At 50.1% G+C, this 14,349-nt stretch overlaps 1 protein-coding gene and 1 pseudogene across 2 annotated transcripts in view; one reads left to right on the top strand and one right to left on the bottom strand.

Moving 5' to 3' along the window:
• The window catches only part of RAB10 (RAB10, member RAS oncogene family), a 29,582-nt gene extending 23,891 nt beyond the window's left edge, over window positions 1–5,691 (bottom strand). Inside the window, exon 1 of the mRNA XM_079969047.1 lies at window positions 5,484–5,691. Coding sequence (XP_079825173.1) covers window positions 5,484–5,610 — 127 coding nt within the window. The 5' untranslated portion in view covers window positions 5,611–5,691. The remainder of the gene's footprint in view (window positions 1–5,483) is intronic.
• A 4,503-nt stretch (window positions 5,692–10,194) lies between these two features.
• On the top strand, window positions 10,195–11,101 carry LOC307213402 (ferritin heavy chain A pseudogene; annotated as a pseudogene). Its single transcript has 2 exons — window positions 10,195–10,277; window positions 10,643–11,101. The product of its transcript is annotated as a ferritin heavy chain A pseudogene (transcript).
• Window positions 11,102–14,349: the final 3,248 nt, after the last annotated feature.

The raw sequence follows: 14,349 nt of genomic DNA, 5'->3' as shown, positions 1-14,349 counted from the left end.
CAAACTCCCACAGATATTCAGTTTGCCTGGTGGTTAACTCTGGAGCACTGTTACTGTTGAAAGAACTGTTCTTTCCAGACAGGCACTCTGGACATTAAGGATAAGGATATGGCTCCTTCTTGGCTACACAGCTATCCTATTTTTCTCTCTCGGGACGGTTTTTATACACACAGGCAGTCTCTCTCAAAATTGCTGCAACACATTTTAAAGGCCCAATATCCATTCTAATTCTCTCTCTCTCTCTCGTGTGTGTGTGCGTGTGTGTGTGTGTGTTTGTGTGAGTGAGTGAGAGTGAGAGAGAGAAACCTTAGATACAGCTCCATATCATGTGCACATGCAAAGCCAGTAGGATACCAGCAAGGAGTAGTAAAGTGCAGAAGTCCCAATTAGTTCAGCCAACCCAGGAGATCTGTGTCACAGGCCAGCTGAAATAATTTTTGAATGGCAAGCTAGTCAAGTGACAGACCTGGTGTGTTTTACCAGCTGTCAACAAGGAGCGCTTGCACCATGTTAAGCACACAGGAAGTTGATATCTACCCCTAAACATTCCAAGACCATGTGCATGTCCCATGGCAAATGAACCCCAGAAATGCTCCACGAAAGCATCACCTGCACTTTCGAACAGCCAGCTGCCAATCAAATTAAACCCATGACAGATGGAGCAGAGTGGGAAGAGAGTATTCTCAGAAGCTCCTTCTAACATTTGTAAACCAAATGCGGCAATTAACACACAATTACAAAAGCACAACTTAGAGGATTATTCTGCATGTAGTGCACTAGAGCTTTCTTGGAGAACTTTAAATGTCACATCTTGCCTTTGAAGACAAATGCTTTGCCCTATTCAGGGAAGTTATGATGACTTGGGGATTTTCACACTGGAGGCTATTTATAGTATTCCTAGCTAGGGTACTGAAGTCATCGGCCCTCCCCTCAGCAATTTACTTTTCAAATAGAAGCTGGACCACAACTAAAAATAACAAAGTGTCCTAAATTATTGGCAAGCTGAAAGGTGTGCCATGACACTGCCAAAAGCACTATGCCCTTATTTTTGAAGATCCAACGTTGCCCAGAAGTAGAAATGCGTCTTAATCATTGTGCAAGATCAATAAACTAGAAAGCGCAGGAACTCAGCCATTGCTGAATATGGTACGCCTGTTCTGAATTTTGCTCAACCTGGGAATGAACAAATCTGTCAAGACTTGTTTAAGAGCCATCACACAAAGCCTGAAAAACCAAAGTATGGGGGGTGGGGAGTGTCCTCGATTTACCTACTGGCAGGTAGGCAGCAGCAAGCCGCACAAACGTTTAGCTGAGTAATGTTTGATAATCCAGCTGTGTGTCTTGCAGAAAAGTTGCTACTGTATGTATGGCTGCTACAGAGAGAGTGTTCTTCTAGGCTTAGTAATAAGAATCTTCACTGCAGGCCTTCGGCATTTGAATAGCATACCTTTAATGTTTGTCAGATTGATGGTCCCATCTCTATGAAAAAGATCCAGATTTGTTCATGCCCACACAAACCTGTTAGCCATCTGTAGCCCAAAAAGCAGGCGTGGGGACCTTTGTAAACCAACTTCCATGCTTCAGAATCTCCTTTGTGTGACTATTTGACACAAGCAACCTTGCAAATGACTATTTATAAGCCTGAGCTGACACAAAGCTACAACTAGAAAGACTGAACATAAAAAATTACGGTTCAATTTTAGAACAGTGAAGCCAGATGTCTGCAGAGCAACCGCCAGCTATAAACAGTACCTAAATTAAGCCCACAGAGCAAGAAAAAATGCCAACTACTGTACATCTCATGAAGTGGGCTCTTTCAATACCAGTTCTGCCAGTTTTAAGGTGCCACAAGGCTCTTGCTTCCACTGCAACAGTTGTTAAGAACTATTTCCCACATTATTATTTCCAGTGTGGTGTAGGGCTTGAACCCCCACTCTGCCATGTCACTGGGCAGCCTTGGGACATTCACTGCCACTCAGCCTAACCTGCCTCTCAATGCTGTTGTGAAGACAAAATTGGGAGTAGAACTATTTCTGCCACCTTGAGCCCCTTGGAGTAAGGTGGGATAGAAATGTAATAAAATAAAATAATAAAATTATATTTTTAAATGCAAATGTAAAATAAGTGTGAACATGCTTATCCTAATCAAGGCGCAATAACCTGTAGCTCCCTGTTCAGGCAATTCCATGTTTACATCTGTACAGTGTGCGAAACAGCTCTAGGATGTCTGACCTTCAGAACTCAGATAAAATATTCCACCACCACAGACAAGTATTTACGGAGTAATCAAATCTTCATAACACACAGGCAACCTGATAAGAGACATCAAATATTAACTATTATTACTCATGCAAACTGAGTATAATCCTGCGCAATTCTGATCAATTAAATCTTAGAGAGGGAGAAGCCTCCTCAAGGGAAGTGATCTGGGATTCACAAATGATGATCTTCTACCTTTCCCTGCTGTTTAGTAGTGCAATACATTTAAACCTGGAGTTATGAGTGGACAAGGTCACATAGAATAGTAGCACAAATCCCATCTTTCCAGTTTATGTCAGGAGAACAACTGAAGTGTGTAACTATGCTGCTCAGCAAGTACAGTGCTACCTCGGGGTAAGTACTTAATTCGTTCCGGAGGTCCGTTCTTAACCTGAAACTGTTCTTAACCTGAAGCACCGCTTTAGCTAATGGGGCTTCCCGCTACCGCCGCACCGCGATTTCTGTTCTTATCCTGAAGCAAAGTTCTTAACCTGAAACACTATTTCTGAGTTAGCGGAACCTGAAGCGTATGTAACCTGAAGCGTATGTAACCCAAGGTACCACTGTACTTGAACTACTGCGCAAAGCCTTATAATCACAGCTCAATCTATCCTAAACAGCAACTAAGGGTCCAACAATTTGTAGACTGAAGTGTATCGACTTTTGTCTCTAGGAACCATCCAGGAAGCAGAAGGAAGAGAAACAGCAAGCGACAGAAACATCCCGGTGGGCAGCCACTATTTGTGCTTGGCCTCTTCAAATACAGGCTTTTAAAAGGGTGTTGAAATCCTCTCTTCACTCCTGCCTTTCCTTAAGACTGTTAATGGCTTGTGAAATTCAGAGCAGGTTTTTCATAATAACTGTACACCTATCTGATGCATCTAATGCACGTTTCTTACGTACATTGCTTTGGGAGGGTTTGGCCTTAAAAAGCGGATTAATACTTTGAAGAGAAGACAGACAGATTGCCACCTACTGTATTGTAAAACTGACTGCTGTGTTTTAATATAAAATGTTTTGTTCAGTTTGTATGAAAAGCAGTGTATGAAAATATTAAACAAAGATCACATAGCTGTAACTAGCAGGTACCTGGCAGTGTATTGCTGTGAGGCACTGCTGCCCTGTCCAGGAACTACCATGAAACCTCTGCTTGTAACTTGAGATCTTGGGGGAAATGAGTTCACATAATAAGGGAAGCAAAGCATGTGAAACTGTTGATCTTCAGAGATTGCAAAATAATTAAATTGAACCAATGTCAGAATAATGTGAAGCAAAAATATCCTATCCGCAGGAAAAAATTGCAAGTATCTTCATGAGAGGCTGGGCGAGAGAGAAACAAACAGGTTTATGGGCACTTGGGACTTCATTTCCTGAATCAGAATTGCCAACATTATTAACAGTGATTTAGAAATCACCTTCTAAATCACCATCTCAAGGCCACTTACATATAAAACAGTTAAAAATACAAGAACAACAAATGCTGTTAAAACAAGACTAAAACCCTAATAAGGGCAGATAATGTATTGTGTCTTGAGTTCAGCCCATTAAGGATCCCAAATTTCATTCCAAAAGCAAGCCCTTAGGGATTCCAATAAAGGCTTCCTCTCCTCCAACACACAAACCTCCTCAAGACTGGTGAATTCTCAAAAAAAACAGGTGGGGGCATCTGCATAATTTATATAGGCCAGTGTTAACACTTCCTGTACTAAGTTTTCCATCTACAGTGCATACACACAGCCTGGGTATAGCTCAAAGCAGACAGCAGGATTTATGTTGGCTCAAGCCACACCTATCTACTACAGCAATGTTAAGACATCAAACAAAGCAAAATGCAGGCAGCAGTTGTCTCCAAGATAATGTTTCTTTGGTCTCTGATAAGCCCTCCACGCCCATTCCCAGCCTGACAGTCTCCATCGCCTTAAGAGTACAGCAAACTCAGCACTGGAAAAAATCCTAAAATATTCCTCACATTTATACTACTCTGTGCTGAAATCAACACCATCTCTTTGAAAGGACTTCTAGAATTTCACCCCTCTGAAGATAAGAAATTGACAGTCAATATTCATAGTCAGCTTTTCCTCCATTTGAGGCACAATAGCTGGAAGCAGATACAGATAATAGCATAAAATGTGATACGCCGAAGGATAAAAGACTCCATGAGCAAAGAGTAGCCTCAGCACTAGGGGGTGTGGTATGAGTAAGAGCCCTCAGGCTCTGCTGAGGTCACTCCAAGAAGTCAGCCTGGTGTTTTGGAAGATGCAGCGGTGGATGGGCAGGTGCCAAAGATGCCAAGGGACAAGAGTGAGGGGAAGAAAACAGCGCAGGGATGCAAAGGAATCAAAGGCTGCTGCCAAAGGGGGCAGCTAGCAGTGCAGGCCAAAGCATTAGGAGCATTCCTCCAGCCAGCGCCTCCCATTCAGAAAACAAAGCTGGACAAATATAATCCCGCTGTGCAGCCAGAGTGACAGGCGGGGCTGCTATGACCAGGGCATGGCAAAGCAGAGACACTATATGAAGACTACCAGGGCCAAGCAGTAGCAAGCACTCAGATGGGGGGGAGGGGGGCAGATACAGCACAAGGAACAAAAGATGACGCTGGGAGGCTGACAGCTATGGGGCAGGATGGGGAGGGTGGCCCTGCAGGCAGGGTGGAAGAGGAGCAAGTGGGGAGGTGATGGGGGGGAGCCCACCTTTCCAGGATGGAGGGAGGTGGGTGGGTAGGATGCACGGGGAGGAAGACACAAGGAGGGGCAGAGACCATCTTTCCAGGATGGGGAGGGTGGTCCTGCAGGCCTGGTGGAAGGGGAGCAAGTGGGGAGGTGATGAGGGGGAGCCCACCTTTCCAGGATGGAGGGAGGTGGGTGGGTGGGATGCACGGGGAGGAAGACACAGGGAGGGGCAGAAACCATCTTTCCAGGATGGGGAGGGTGGTCCTGCAGGCCTGGTGGAAGGGGAGCAAGTGGGGAGAGCCCACCTTTCCAGGATGGAGGGAGGTGAGGGGCACGAGGAGGAAGACACAGGGGTAAGGGGGGGGTTGAGAAGGGGTGTCATCCAGGGGAGCCACGAGGCGGGATCAGGCCCAGTCCCAGCATCCTGCTCCCCCCAGGCAGATGCCCCCAGCAGCTGTGCCCGTGGCCAAGGGTCGCGGGGGGGGGGAGGAGGGGCCATGACCCCGGAAGCGTCGGCGGGGAGGCGGCTCCCCCTCTCCCCTCGCCCCTCCTCACCGATGGTGGAGATGAAGGTGGTGTTGAAGGCGTCGTCGGAGAAGCGGAAGAGCACGCAGGTCTTGCCCACGCCCGAGTCGCCGATCAGCAGCAGCTTGAAGAGCAGGTCGTAGGTTTTCTTCGCCATGGGGGCCCCCCCGCCGCCGCCGCCGCGCCGCGCGCCCCTCCCTCGCCAGGCTCCGCCTCAAGAGGCCTCGCCCCGGACCCCCTCACGGGCACCGCCGCCCTCGCTCGCTCGCTCGCGCGTCTCTGGCACTCTCCCTCAGGGCCCCGGCGGCGGCGGCGGCGCTCGGGAGGCACAAAATGGCTGCTCAGGAGGCGGCGGCGGCCGGGACGGGCGAGCCTGGGCGGAGCGGGCGGCGGCGCGAGGGCTCTCCTCAAGGGGCGGTGGCGGCGGCGGCAGCGCCCGGCTTCATACCCTCCCTCAGAAACGCCCGCGCGCGCGCTCCGGAGGCGAAGAAGAGGAGCAGGCCGCACGCAGCACGCACGCACGCAAGGGCCGACTGACTGACTGACGGACTGGGCGGAGGCGCCGTGTGCGCAGGCGCGGGCCGGGCGGGAGCGCGCACGCCGCCGGGCCTCTCCCCCTGCCTTTCTTTGCCTGCCCAGGCGCCGGAGGGGGCGGGGCTGCGCGCTGACGTCGACGCGGCCGCCGCCGCCGCCGCCAGATGTCGGAGGGCAAGGCCGGCGCGCGCCCTCTCGCTGGCTCGCCTCACCCGCCGGAGCTTGGACGCATGCGCGCAGACCGACCCCGCCTCGGCTCGCCCTGGTGGCCCTTATACGCGTGCGCGGGGAGGGAAGGGCTCACGCACGCACGCACCGTACGTAACGCTGCGCTGGGCGCCTCCAATGGGAGAGCGGCGAAGTGACGCCAGCGGCCACGCGAGCTCGCGGATCTGAGGGGGAGAGAGGGGGGGGAAGTGGGCGGGGCGTCGGGCGCTCCCTGTTTCCCCCACTTTGTCTCCCGCGCGCATGCGCCCCCGTAAACAGGCCGGTTTTCGAAAACATGAGGCGAAGAAGCCCCGCCCATGTCCCTCCCGGATTGGCTGAGACTCCTGGATCGCGGTTGGCCAGCTGCGGGCAACTCCGGGAGCCGCGGGGATGACGTCAAGAGGAGGAAAGAGGAGCGGGCATGCGCAGAGCGAGACGGAGTTCTCACGCCGCGGGGGGGTTGGCTGCGCTGCGCTCATTATGCAATTAGCATATATGTAAATTAGACAAACAGCTCACCACCTCCTGAGCGAGACTGATCCACTGTGGAACAGCTCATACTGTCAGAAAGTTCTTCCTGATGTTTAGTCGGAATCTCCTTTCTTGCAACTTGAAGCCCTGGGTTCGAGTCCTGCCCTCCGGAGCAAGAGAGGAAAAGCTTCTTCTCTCTCCCACTTGACAGCCCTTGAGAGATTTCATAGAATGATAGAATTCTAGAGTTGGAAGAGACCACAAGGGCCATCGAGTCCAACCCCCTGCCAAGCAGGAAACACCATCAGAGCACTCCTGACATATGGTTGTCAAGCCTCTGCTTAAAGACCTCCAAAGAAGGAGACTCCACCACACTCCTGGGCAGCAAATTCCACTGTCAAACAGCTCTTACTGTCAGGAAGTTCTTCCTAATGTTTAGGTGGAATCTTCTTTCTTGTAGTTTGGAACCATTGCTCCGTGTCCGCTTCTCTGGAGCAGCAGAAAACAACCTTTCTCCCTCCTCTATGTGACATCCTTTTATATATTTGAACATGGCTATCATATCACCCCTTAACCTCCTCTTCTCCAGGCTAAACATGCCCAGCTCCCTTAGCCGTTCCTCATAAGGCATCGTTTCCAGGCCTTGGACCATTTTGGTTGCCCTCCTCTGGACACGTTCCAGTTTGTCCGTGTCCTTCTTGAACTGTGGTGCCCAGAACTGGACACAGTACTCCAGGTGAGGTCTGATCAAAAATAAAGAAATGAGCATCTTCTGGCATGACTTGCTTTTGAGAAACCTAGGATGTTTCCTGAAGGAGTGAGTTCCATAGTCTGAGGCTGCTGGAAAACAGCATGGATGGTATACCCACAACATCCATTCTCTCCCTTCCTTGACCGCACACCAGGGACAAAACCTTCATCCAGCTCCTGGTTTCTGCCTCCCAAACTGTCTCCACCTACATACAGAATATGTAACGGGCTTGTTGGAACATGACTCCCTGGTTTGGTTACGTGTCGCTTTTTTATATTTTAGAACGCTGAGCTCCCTGGTCCGAAACTCGCCCAAAGCTCAACAATGGCCCACCTACGGTACAAATATGTCTGGATTTTTTAGTCTTGAAATGTGGCAACAGGTTTTCTCTCCTGCCTTCAGCCCTCCATCACAACTGAGATTCCTGCATTGCAGAGAATTGGACTAGATCAGCCTTTCTCAACCTGCGGGTTCCCAGATGTTGTTGAACTACAACTCCCATCACCCCTAGCTAGCTAGCAAGCTAGCAAATAAATAAAGAAATAAATAGTATTATTATTTATTATCTCAGGATTGTCTGATGTTTTATTGTATTTTCAGTATTTTGTTGGAAGCCGCCCAGAGTGGCTGGGGAAACCCAGCCAGATGGGTGGGGTATAAATTTATTATTATTATTATTATTATTAGTCAGGGTCAGCCACTGTGAGAACAGGATGCTGGACTAGATGGGCCATAGGCCTGATCCAGAAGGATCTCCTTATGTTCGTATATGCTACATATGATTATTATTGCTTCCAAGAAGACGTGTGCTCTAGCAGTACACTGCAATGCCCCACTGGAAGTTTCTTCCCTCTCTCTAAGTCACATTACAAAATAACTGTTCCCGACCCCCATAGATTTTTGCAAGAGGCCTCATTACCCAAGCTTGGCTTCTTGCCTGTCTCCTGGGATCCTCGTTCTGCCTCTTTTCTGATGCTCTTGGGCAGAACCTTCCCCGGTGCGGGGTGATTTTGGTGCCCAGGAATGTGACGCTGTCGCCTATGTAGCCCAAGTGTTTTTCCAGCTCAGCAGGTTATCTGTGTGTCAGGGAGACGCTCCTGGCTTTTGTCTTGTTTTGGGGTTTTGACACAGACTCTACATGAGCAGATCACAGCATTCCTGCTAAGGGGATTAAAGAGTTTAAAAGTGCACTCTGTCAGCAAAATGATATTTACGAAGGGAGAATCTACCTTACAAAAAGCAGCATGTTAAAATGTCCCAGGCTGACCTCAGAGTATTTCATGCTTTACAAAAACAACGAGGAATCTTGTGGGCATCTTAAAAGGCTAGGAATATTCTTGTGGTGCAAGTTTTGTGGGCTGCAGCCTACTTCATCAGGTGTGCGGTTATCCTAAATTGCATATGTGGTTGGCAGGGGAGGGCTGTACAATGGGGTAGGAAGGAAAGGAAATTCAGAAAAAGTACAGAGAGTGATAATTACATGATTAGCAGTGGCCACAGACACACAAAAAGGCTGGTTGTGTTGATAACACAGATATCGTGGCACTGGCAAGCCCAGGGGTCCTCAAAATTTTTCAGCAGGGGGCCGGTCCACTGTCCATCAGACATTGGGGGGGGGCTGGACTATATTTTGGGGATAATAATTTATTATTTATACCCCACCCATCTGGTTGGGTTTCCCCAGCTACTCTGGGCGGCTTCCAACAGAATATTAAACCTATTAACCTATTAAACATTAAAAGCTTCCCTAAACAGGGCTGCCTTCAGATGTCTTCTAAAAGTCTGGTAGTTGTCTCTTTGACATCTGGTGGGAGGGCGTTCTACAGGGCGGGTGCCACTACTGAGAAGGCCCTCTGCCTGGTTCCCTGTAACTTGGCTTCTCGCAGGGAGGGAGCCGCCAGAAGGCCCTCAGCACTGGACCTCAGTGTCCGGGCAGAACGATGGAGGTGGAGACGCTCATTCAGGTATACAGGACCGAGGCCATTTAGGGCTTTGAAGGTCAGCACCAACCCTTTGAATTGTGCTCGGAAATGTACTGGGAGCCAATGTAGGTCTCGGGGCCCCCCTCACAGATTGTCTCTTAATACTTGATTGAAATTTTCTTTCAAGATCAAATCAATCTTATTTTGATCCTTTCTCTCAGGGCCCCTGAAAGGTGTGGGGCCCTTAGGCCAGTGCTTATTCTGCCTGTTTGGTACCTGGCACTGCAGAGACCTTCTGCCTGGGATGGAGATGCTGAGCTTCCGAAACATGACCCCAGGTCAGTGCCACGGTCCACGGCATCCGTCCGATTAGGCGCAGTGAGTCGTGGAGCCCATTCAAAAGGCAGAAAAGTGGGGGGGGGGGTTGGGTTGGATGTTGCAGCCGGTCAATTATTCAACAGCCTTTTTGTTCCCCTGATGCTAATTTCTGCCCATGCAGAGAGCCGCACTCTGCCAGCTGCTGCATCCCACAGCTGACCTTGAGGCAACCTTCCCAGCCGCCACGGATATACCCAGGAAGTGGGAAATGGGGGGAGGTGTCGTGGACACAAGAAGACGCTTTCTCTCCTGCGGCCCACATCTTCTCAGGCCCAGGACTTTGAAGCAGAGAAAATGCACCAATCAATGGAAGGCAGGGAGGCCCGTCATCAAAACATAGCTCATTCCTCCTTGACCGAGAATTCCAGGCCAATTCCTCAAAGGATGAGGAAGAGCTGGAAAAGGTTCAGGAAAGGGCAACCGGAGGGCGCTTGTGATGCTGTTTGTTGTTGCTGATTGTGCTTGCTGTAATGCCAAGATGGTGTCTCAGGAGTGCCAGAACTGCCACGCTGACTGCCAAGCTGCTGTGAACCGAATGATTAACCTGGAGCTCTATGCTAGCTAAGGGATGCGGGTGGCGCTGTGGGTTAAACCACAGAGACTAGGACTTGCCGATCAGAAAGTCGGCGGTTCAAAGCCCCACGACAGGGTGAGCTCCCGCTGCTCGGTCCCTGCTCCTGCCAACCTAGCAGTTCGAAAGCACGTCCAAGTGCAAGTAGATAAATAGGTACCACTCCAGCAGGAAGGTCAATGGCATTTCCGCGTGCTGCTCTGGTTCGCCAGAAGCGGCTTAGTCATGCTGGCCACATGACCTGGAAGCTGTAAGCCGGCTCCCTCGGCCAATAAAGCGAGATGAGTGCCACAACCCCAGAGTCGGCCACGACTGGAACTAATGGTCAGGGGTCTCTTTCCTTAACCTACGCTAGCTATGTCTACTTGTCCATGTCCTACCACTTTGACCGTGATGATGCTGCCTTGCACCACATGGCTAAGTTCCTGAAAGAGCAATCTCAAGAAGAGAGGAGCACGCGGAGAAGTTCCTTCAGTACCAGAACCAGCAGGGAGGACGCATCCTGCTGAAGGACATCAAGAAGCCAGAGAAGGATGAGTGGGGAAGCAGCCTGGGCGCCCTGCAGTCTGCCCTGGAGCTGGAGAAGGTGGTGAACCAGGCCTTGCAGGATCTGCACAAGCTTGCAACAGAGAAGGGAGACCCTCATCTGTGTGACTTCCTGGAGACGGAATACCTGGAAGAGCAGGTGAAGGCCATCAAGCTGCTTGGAGACCACCTCATGAACCAAAGACGCCTGGTGGTACCCCAGAATGGCACGGGAGATTACCTCTTTGACAAGCTCACCTTGGGAGAGAGCAGCTGTGCAGCAACTTAAAATGTTATAGCATATGATGGTGTTAAAAATAATAAAAACAAGGACGCCAGCCAGGAATACCAGAGCAAAACAGCAGCCAGTAGGCTTGGTCTTGATGGAAGACTGTGGCGACAGGACTCCCACCTGCCACCAGGTGGAACAAGATGGAAGCCCCGAACAAGAGAGACCCCAAACTTTTATTAGCTGCTAACCCCCATGTTACACCCCCCCAAACTACATCACTAATACATCACGGTTACATCATGAAAGGGGAGGTCTGGTGGCAGGAATCTGAGCATCCTGGACCCTGCTCCATGGTTCCCCTTGCCCTCCACCAAACACCCATCAAGTGAAAAAAAGAGATATTTACATTTCTCTGTTTAACAGCCAAATTAATCCCACCCTTTTGTCTTCATCTGGGTTTGTTATTTCTGGCATGGCTACCTGTCTGGCACTCAGGTATCAGGAGGCCAGGGATTATCCCTCAGGCAGAGGGGCTGCTGAGTAGCTGAGCTCACCTGTCTAGATGAATTTCTGAAGTTTCCCGAGTGAGCCAGTACATAGAGACATTGATCAGTGAATTCTTACATTTGGTATTGTGCAGCAAAGGCCCTTTGAATAGATTGGAAGAAACTGTGATGAAGTGTTTTGTGGGGACAAATCACAAAAGTCACAAAAGTGATTGCGCTGGTTTTGGTAGTGGGCTGCACGTGCAGGATATCTGCTGGAGGGGCAACCCCCCCAACCTATACATAAATTCCTGCAACAGCATCCCCATGCTTCCTTCGTCTCATGACTTCCCCTCACACCTTTTCGCCATGCGCCTCCCTTCCCACAGCTCTTTCCCTCCCTCCCTCCTCACTTTCTCCCAGGGAGCAGAAGGAGGACTTGAAAGGGGCCTTTGTGTGTCAGAAAGCAAATACGGTCCCATTGTCCCTTCCTTCCCCTCCACGGCTGCCACCACCGCACATCCAATGAGCAGCAGCAGCAGGACAGAATATCAGGAATGGATGAAGCATCAACGGTGCCACTGGTTTATGGCCTCTGGACGGGTCACAGGTTATTCAGAGCAGGTGTGAACCCCTGGAGGCATCAGCGAGGAAGAGGTGGGCGAGGCAGCAGGCAGGCAGCCATTCCTGGATTGGGGCTTCAAGCTCTACGTAGAAATCTCAGATTAACCAGCATATAAAATCATGGGGGTGAATGTGGGCCCCCAGGCCTCTCTTTCTATGGCCCCTCGGATTCTGCCCAGGCCACACCTCCACCCTAGGCTACGCCTCCCAACAGCCCTGCTCCACCCACCTTCCTCAAGGGCTGCTGCCTGCCTGGGCTGTCTCCTTAAGCTCTGGCCATGGCTCTGATTTTTCTATGGCGGGTTGCATAGAAACCAGGGTTGTGAAGACTGCAGAGAGAATAAGTGGGTGCACTCTTCCCACCTTGGATCAAATCTATGCTTCCAGGTGCCATAAGAAAGCTGCAGAGATAGCGCAGGACAGTGCGCACCCCGGAAATGATCTCTTTCAGCTTCTGCCTTCTGGAAGAAGGTCCAGGGTTATAAAGACCAGGACTAGCCGCCTGAAAAACAGTTTCTATCCAGATGCGATTTTGGTTTTAAACGCAGCGTAAGGAATCTCTATGGGAGTATATTGTATTTAATTATGGGGTATCAGAGTTTTTAGGGGGCAAACCAGGCTGGGATAGCAGGTTTGTTGGTTTCTGAATGTCTGATGTAGATTTTCAATTTCGTTGTTCTGTGTGGGACAATGACAATAAAGATTATCATATCAATTATCGTATCGTAACCTCAGGTTGAGTGCGCAAGGGTAAAGGTAACATGTGCTGAGACCACTTTTTCCTCTTGCCCTGGCAAGCCAGAAGGTTGCCCGACGGCGAATGTGGCTTCTGCTAAGAACAGCTGTTGGGAGGAGGGCGAATGGGTAGGCAAAGGGGCATGAGGACCCTTCAGCTCTGGCCTGCGTGGAAAGGAGACCCTCTCGCTGCTTTCCTGGGGTTCCTGGCAGGCCTGTTAAAGGAGCTGGCGGAGGTGCTCAGAGCCCATCCAAGGGCCACATAAGAAGTGCTGCAGGATCAGGCCAGTGGCCCACCTAGTCCAGCATCCTGGCAGGATTCAAACACAAGAGCACCTCCTGTGGTTTCCAGCAGCTGGGATTCAGAAGCATCGCTGCCTCTGACCAGGGAGGGAGAGCAGAGCCATCTTGGCTAGTTAGCCACTGGCAGCCCTCTCCTCCTCCCTGAATCTGCCCAATCCTCTTTTAAAGCCATCCAAGTTGGTGTCAGCCACAGTCTCCTGTGGCAAGGAGTTCCATAGTTTAACTGGCCTAGATGATGATATTGTCAGGGGTCTGGGGAGGGCGCATCACTGCCCCTCAGCTGTCCTATGCCTGAGAAGGTGGTGACTCTCCAGAATTTCTGGCGTAGCCAAATGGGCCCCAAGCGCAGGCCCCGCAGCCGAGCACTGCTTCCGAGTGATTCTGGCTACGTGGACCAGGCTGTAAAAACAGCAGCCGGCGCAAAGGAGGTGTCCCTGCTTGTGCAATGCTGGGTGTGCCCAGGGCCGCCTCAGCGTGACTCAGATTCCTCAGCGAAATGCAAGAGCCAGCCAGCCCGGGATTACTTCCTCACCCCAGAGCCGGTTTTAGTCCTTTTTCGAGGTGCTGTAGGAGGGAAATCCGGCAGCCCAGTCTCCTGTGCTCCTCCATCCTTGCTGCATGTTCCCTGCTGACTATAATAGTATTACAGTGGTACCTTGGGTTAAGTACTTAATTCGTTCTGGAGGTCCGTTCTTAACCTGAAACTGTTCTTAACCTGAAGACCACTTTAGCTAATGGAGCCTTCCTGCCGCCAGAGCACGATTTGTGTTCTCTCTCTTTTTTTTTAAAGTAATATTTATTAAAATTTTACAAAATCAAAAATACAAAAATGCATAGCAAAACAAAAAACAGAAGAAAACTCTCAAACAAAAATACAAGATACAAAAAACAAGAAAAATAGAAAAATAGAGAATAGACAGTTGTGTTCTCATCCTGAAGCAAAGTTCTTAACCTGAAGCACTATTTCTGGGTTAGCAGAGTCTGTAGCCTGAAGCGTATGTAACCCAAGGTGCCAATGTAATAATAATAATTTATTATTTATACCCCGCCCATCTGGCTGAGTTTCCCCAGCCACTCTGGGCGGCTCCCAATCCACTGTTAAAAACAATCCAGCATTAAATATTCAAAACTTCCCTAAACAGGGCTGCCTTCAGATGT

The sequence above is a fragment of the Podarcis cretensis genome, assembly GCF_951804945.1.
Source record: "Podarcis cretensis genome assembly, chromosome: 3".
Lineage (NCBI taxonomy): Eukaryota > Metazoa > Chordata > Lepidosauria > Squamata > Lacertidae > Podarcis > Podarcis cretensis.
The sequence above is the reverse complement of the archived record's forward strand: the minus strand, read 5'-3'. Positions and strand labels throughout refer to the sequence as shown.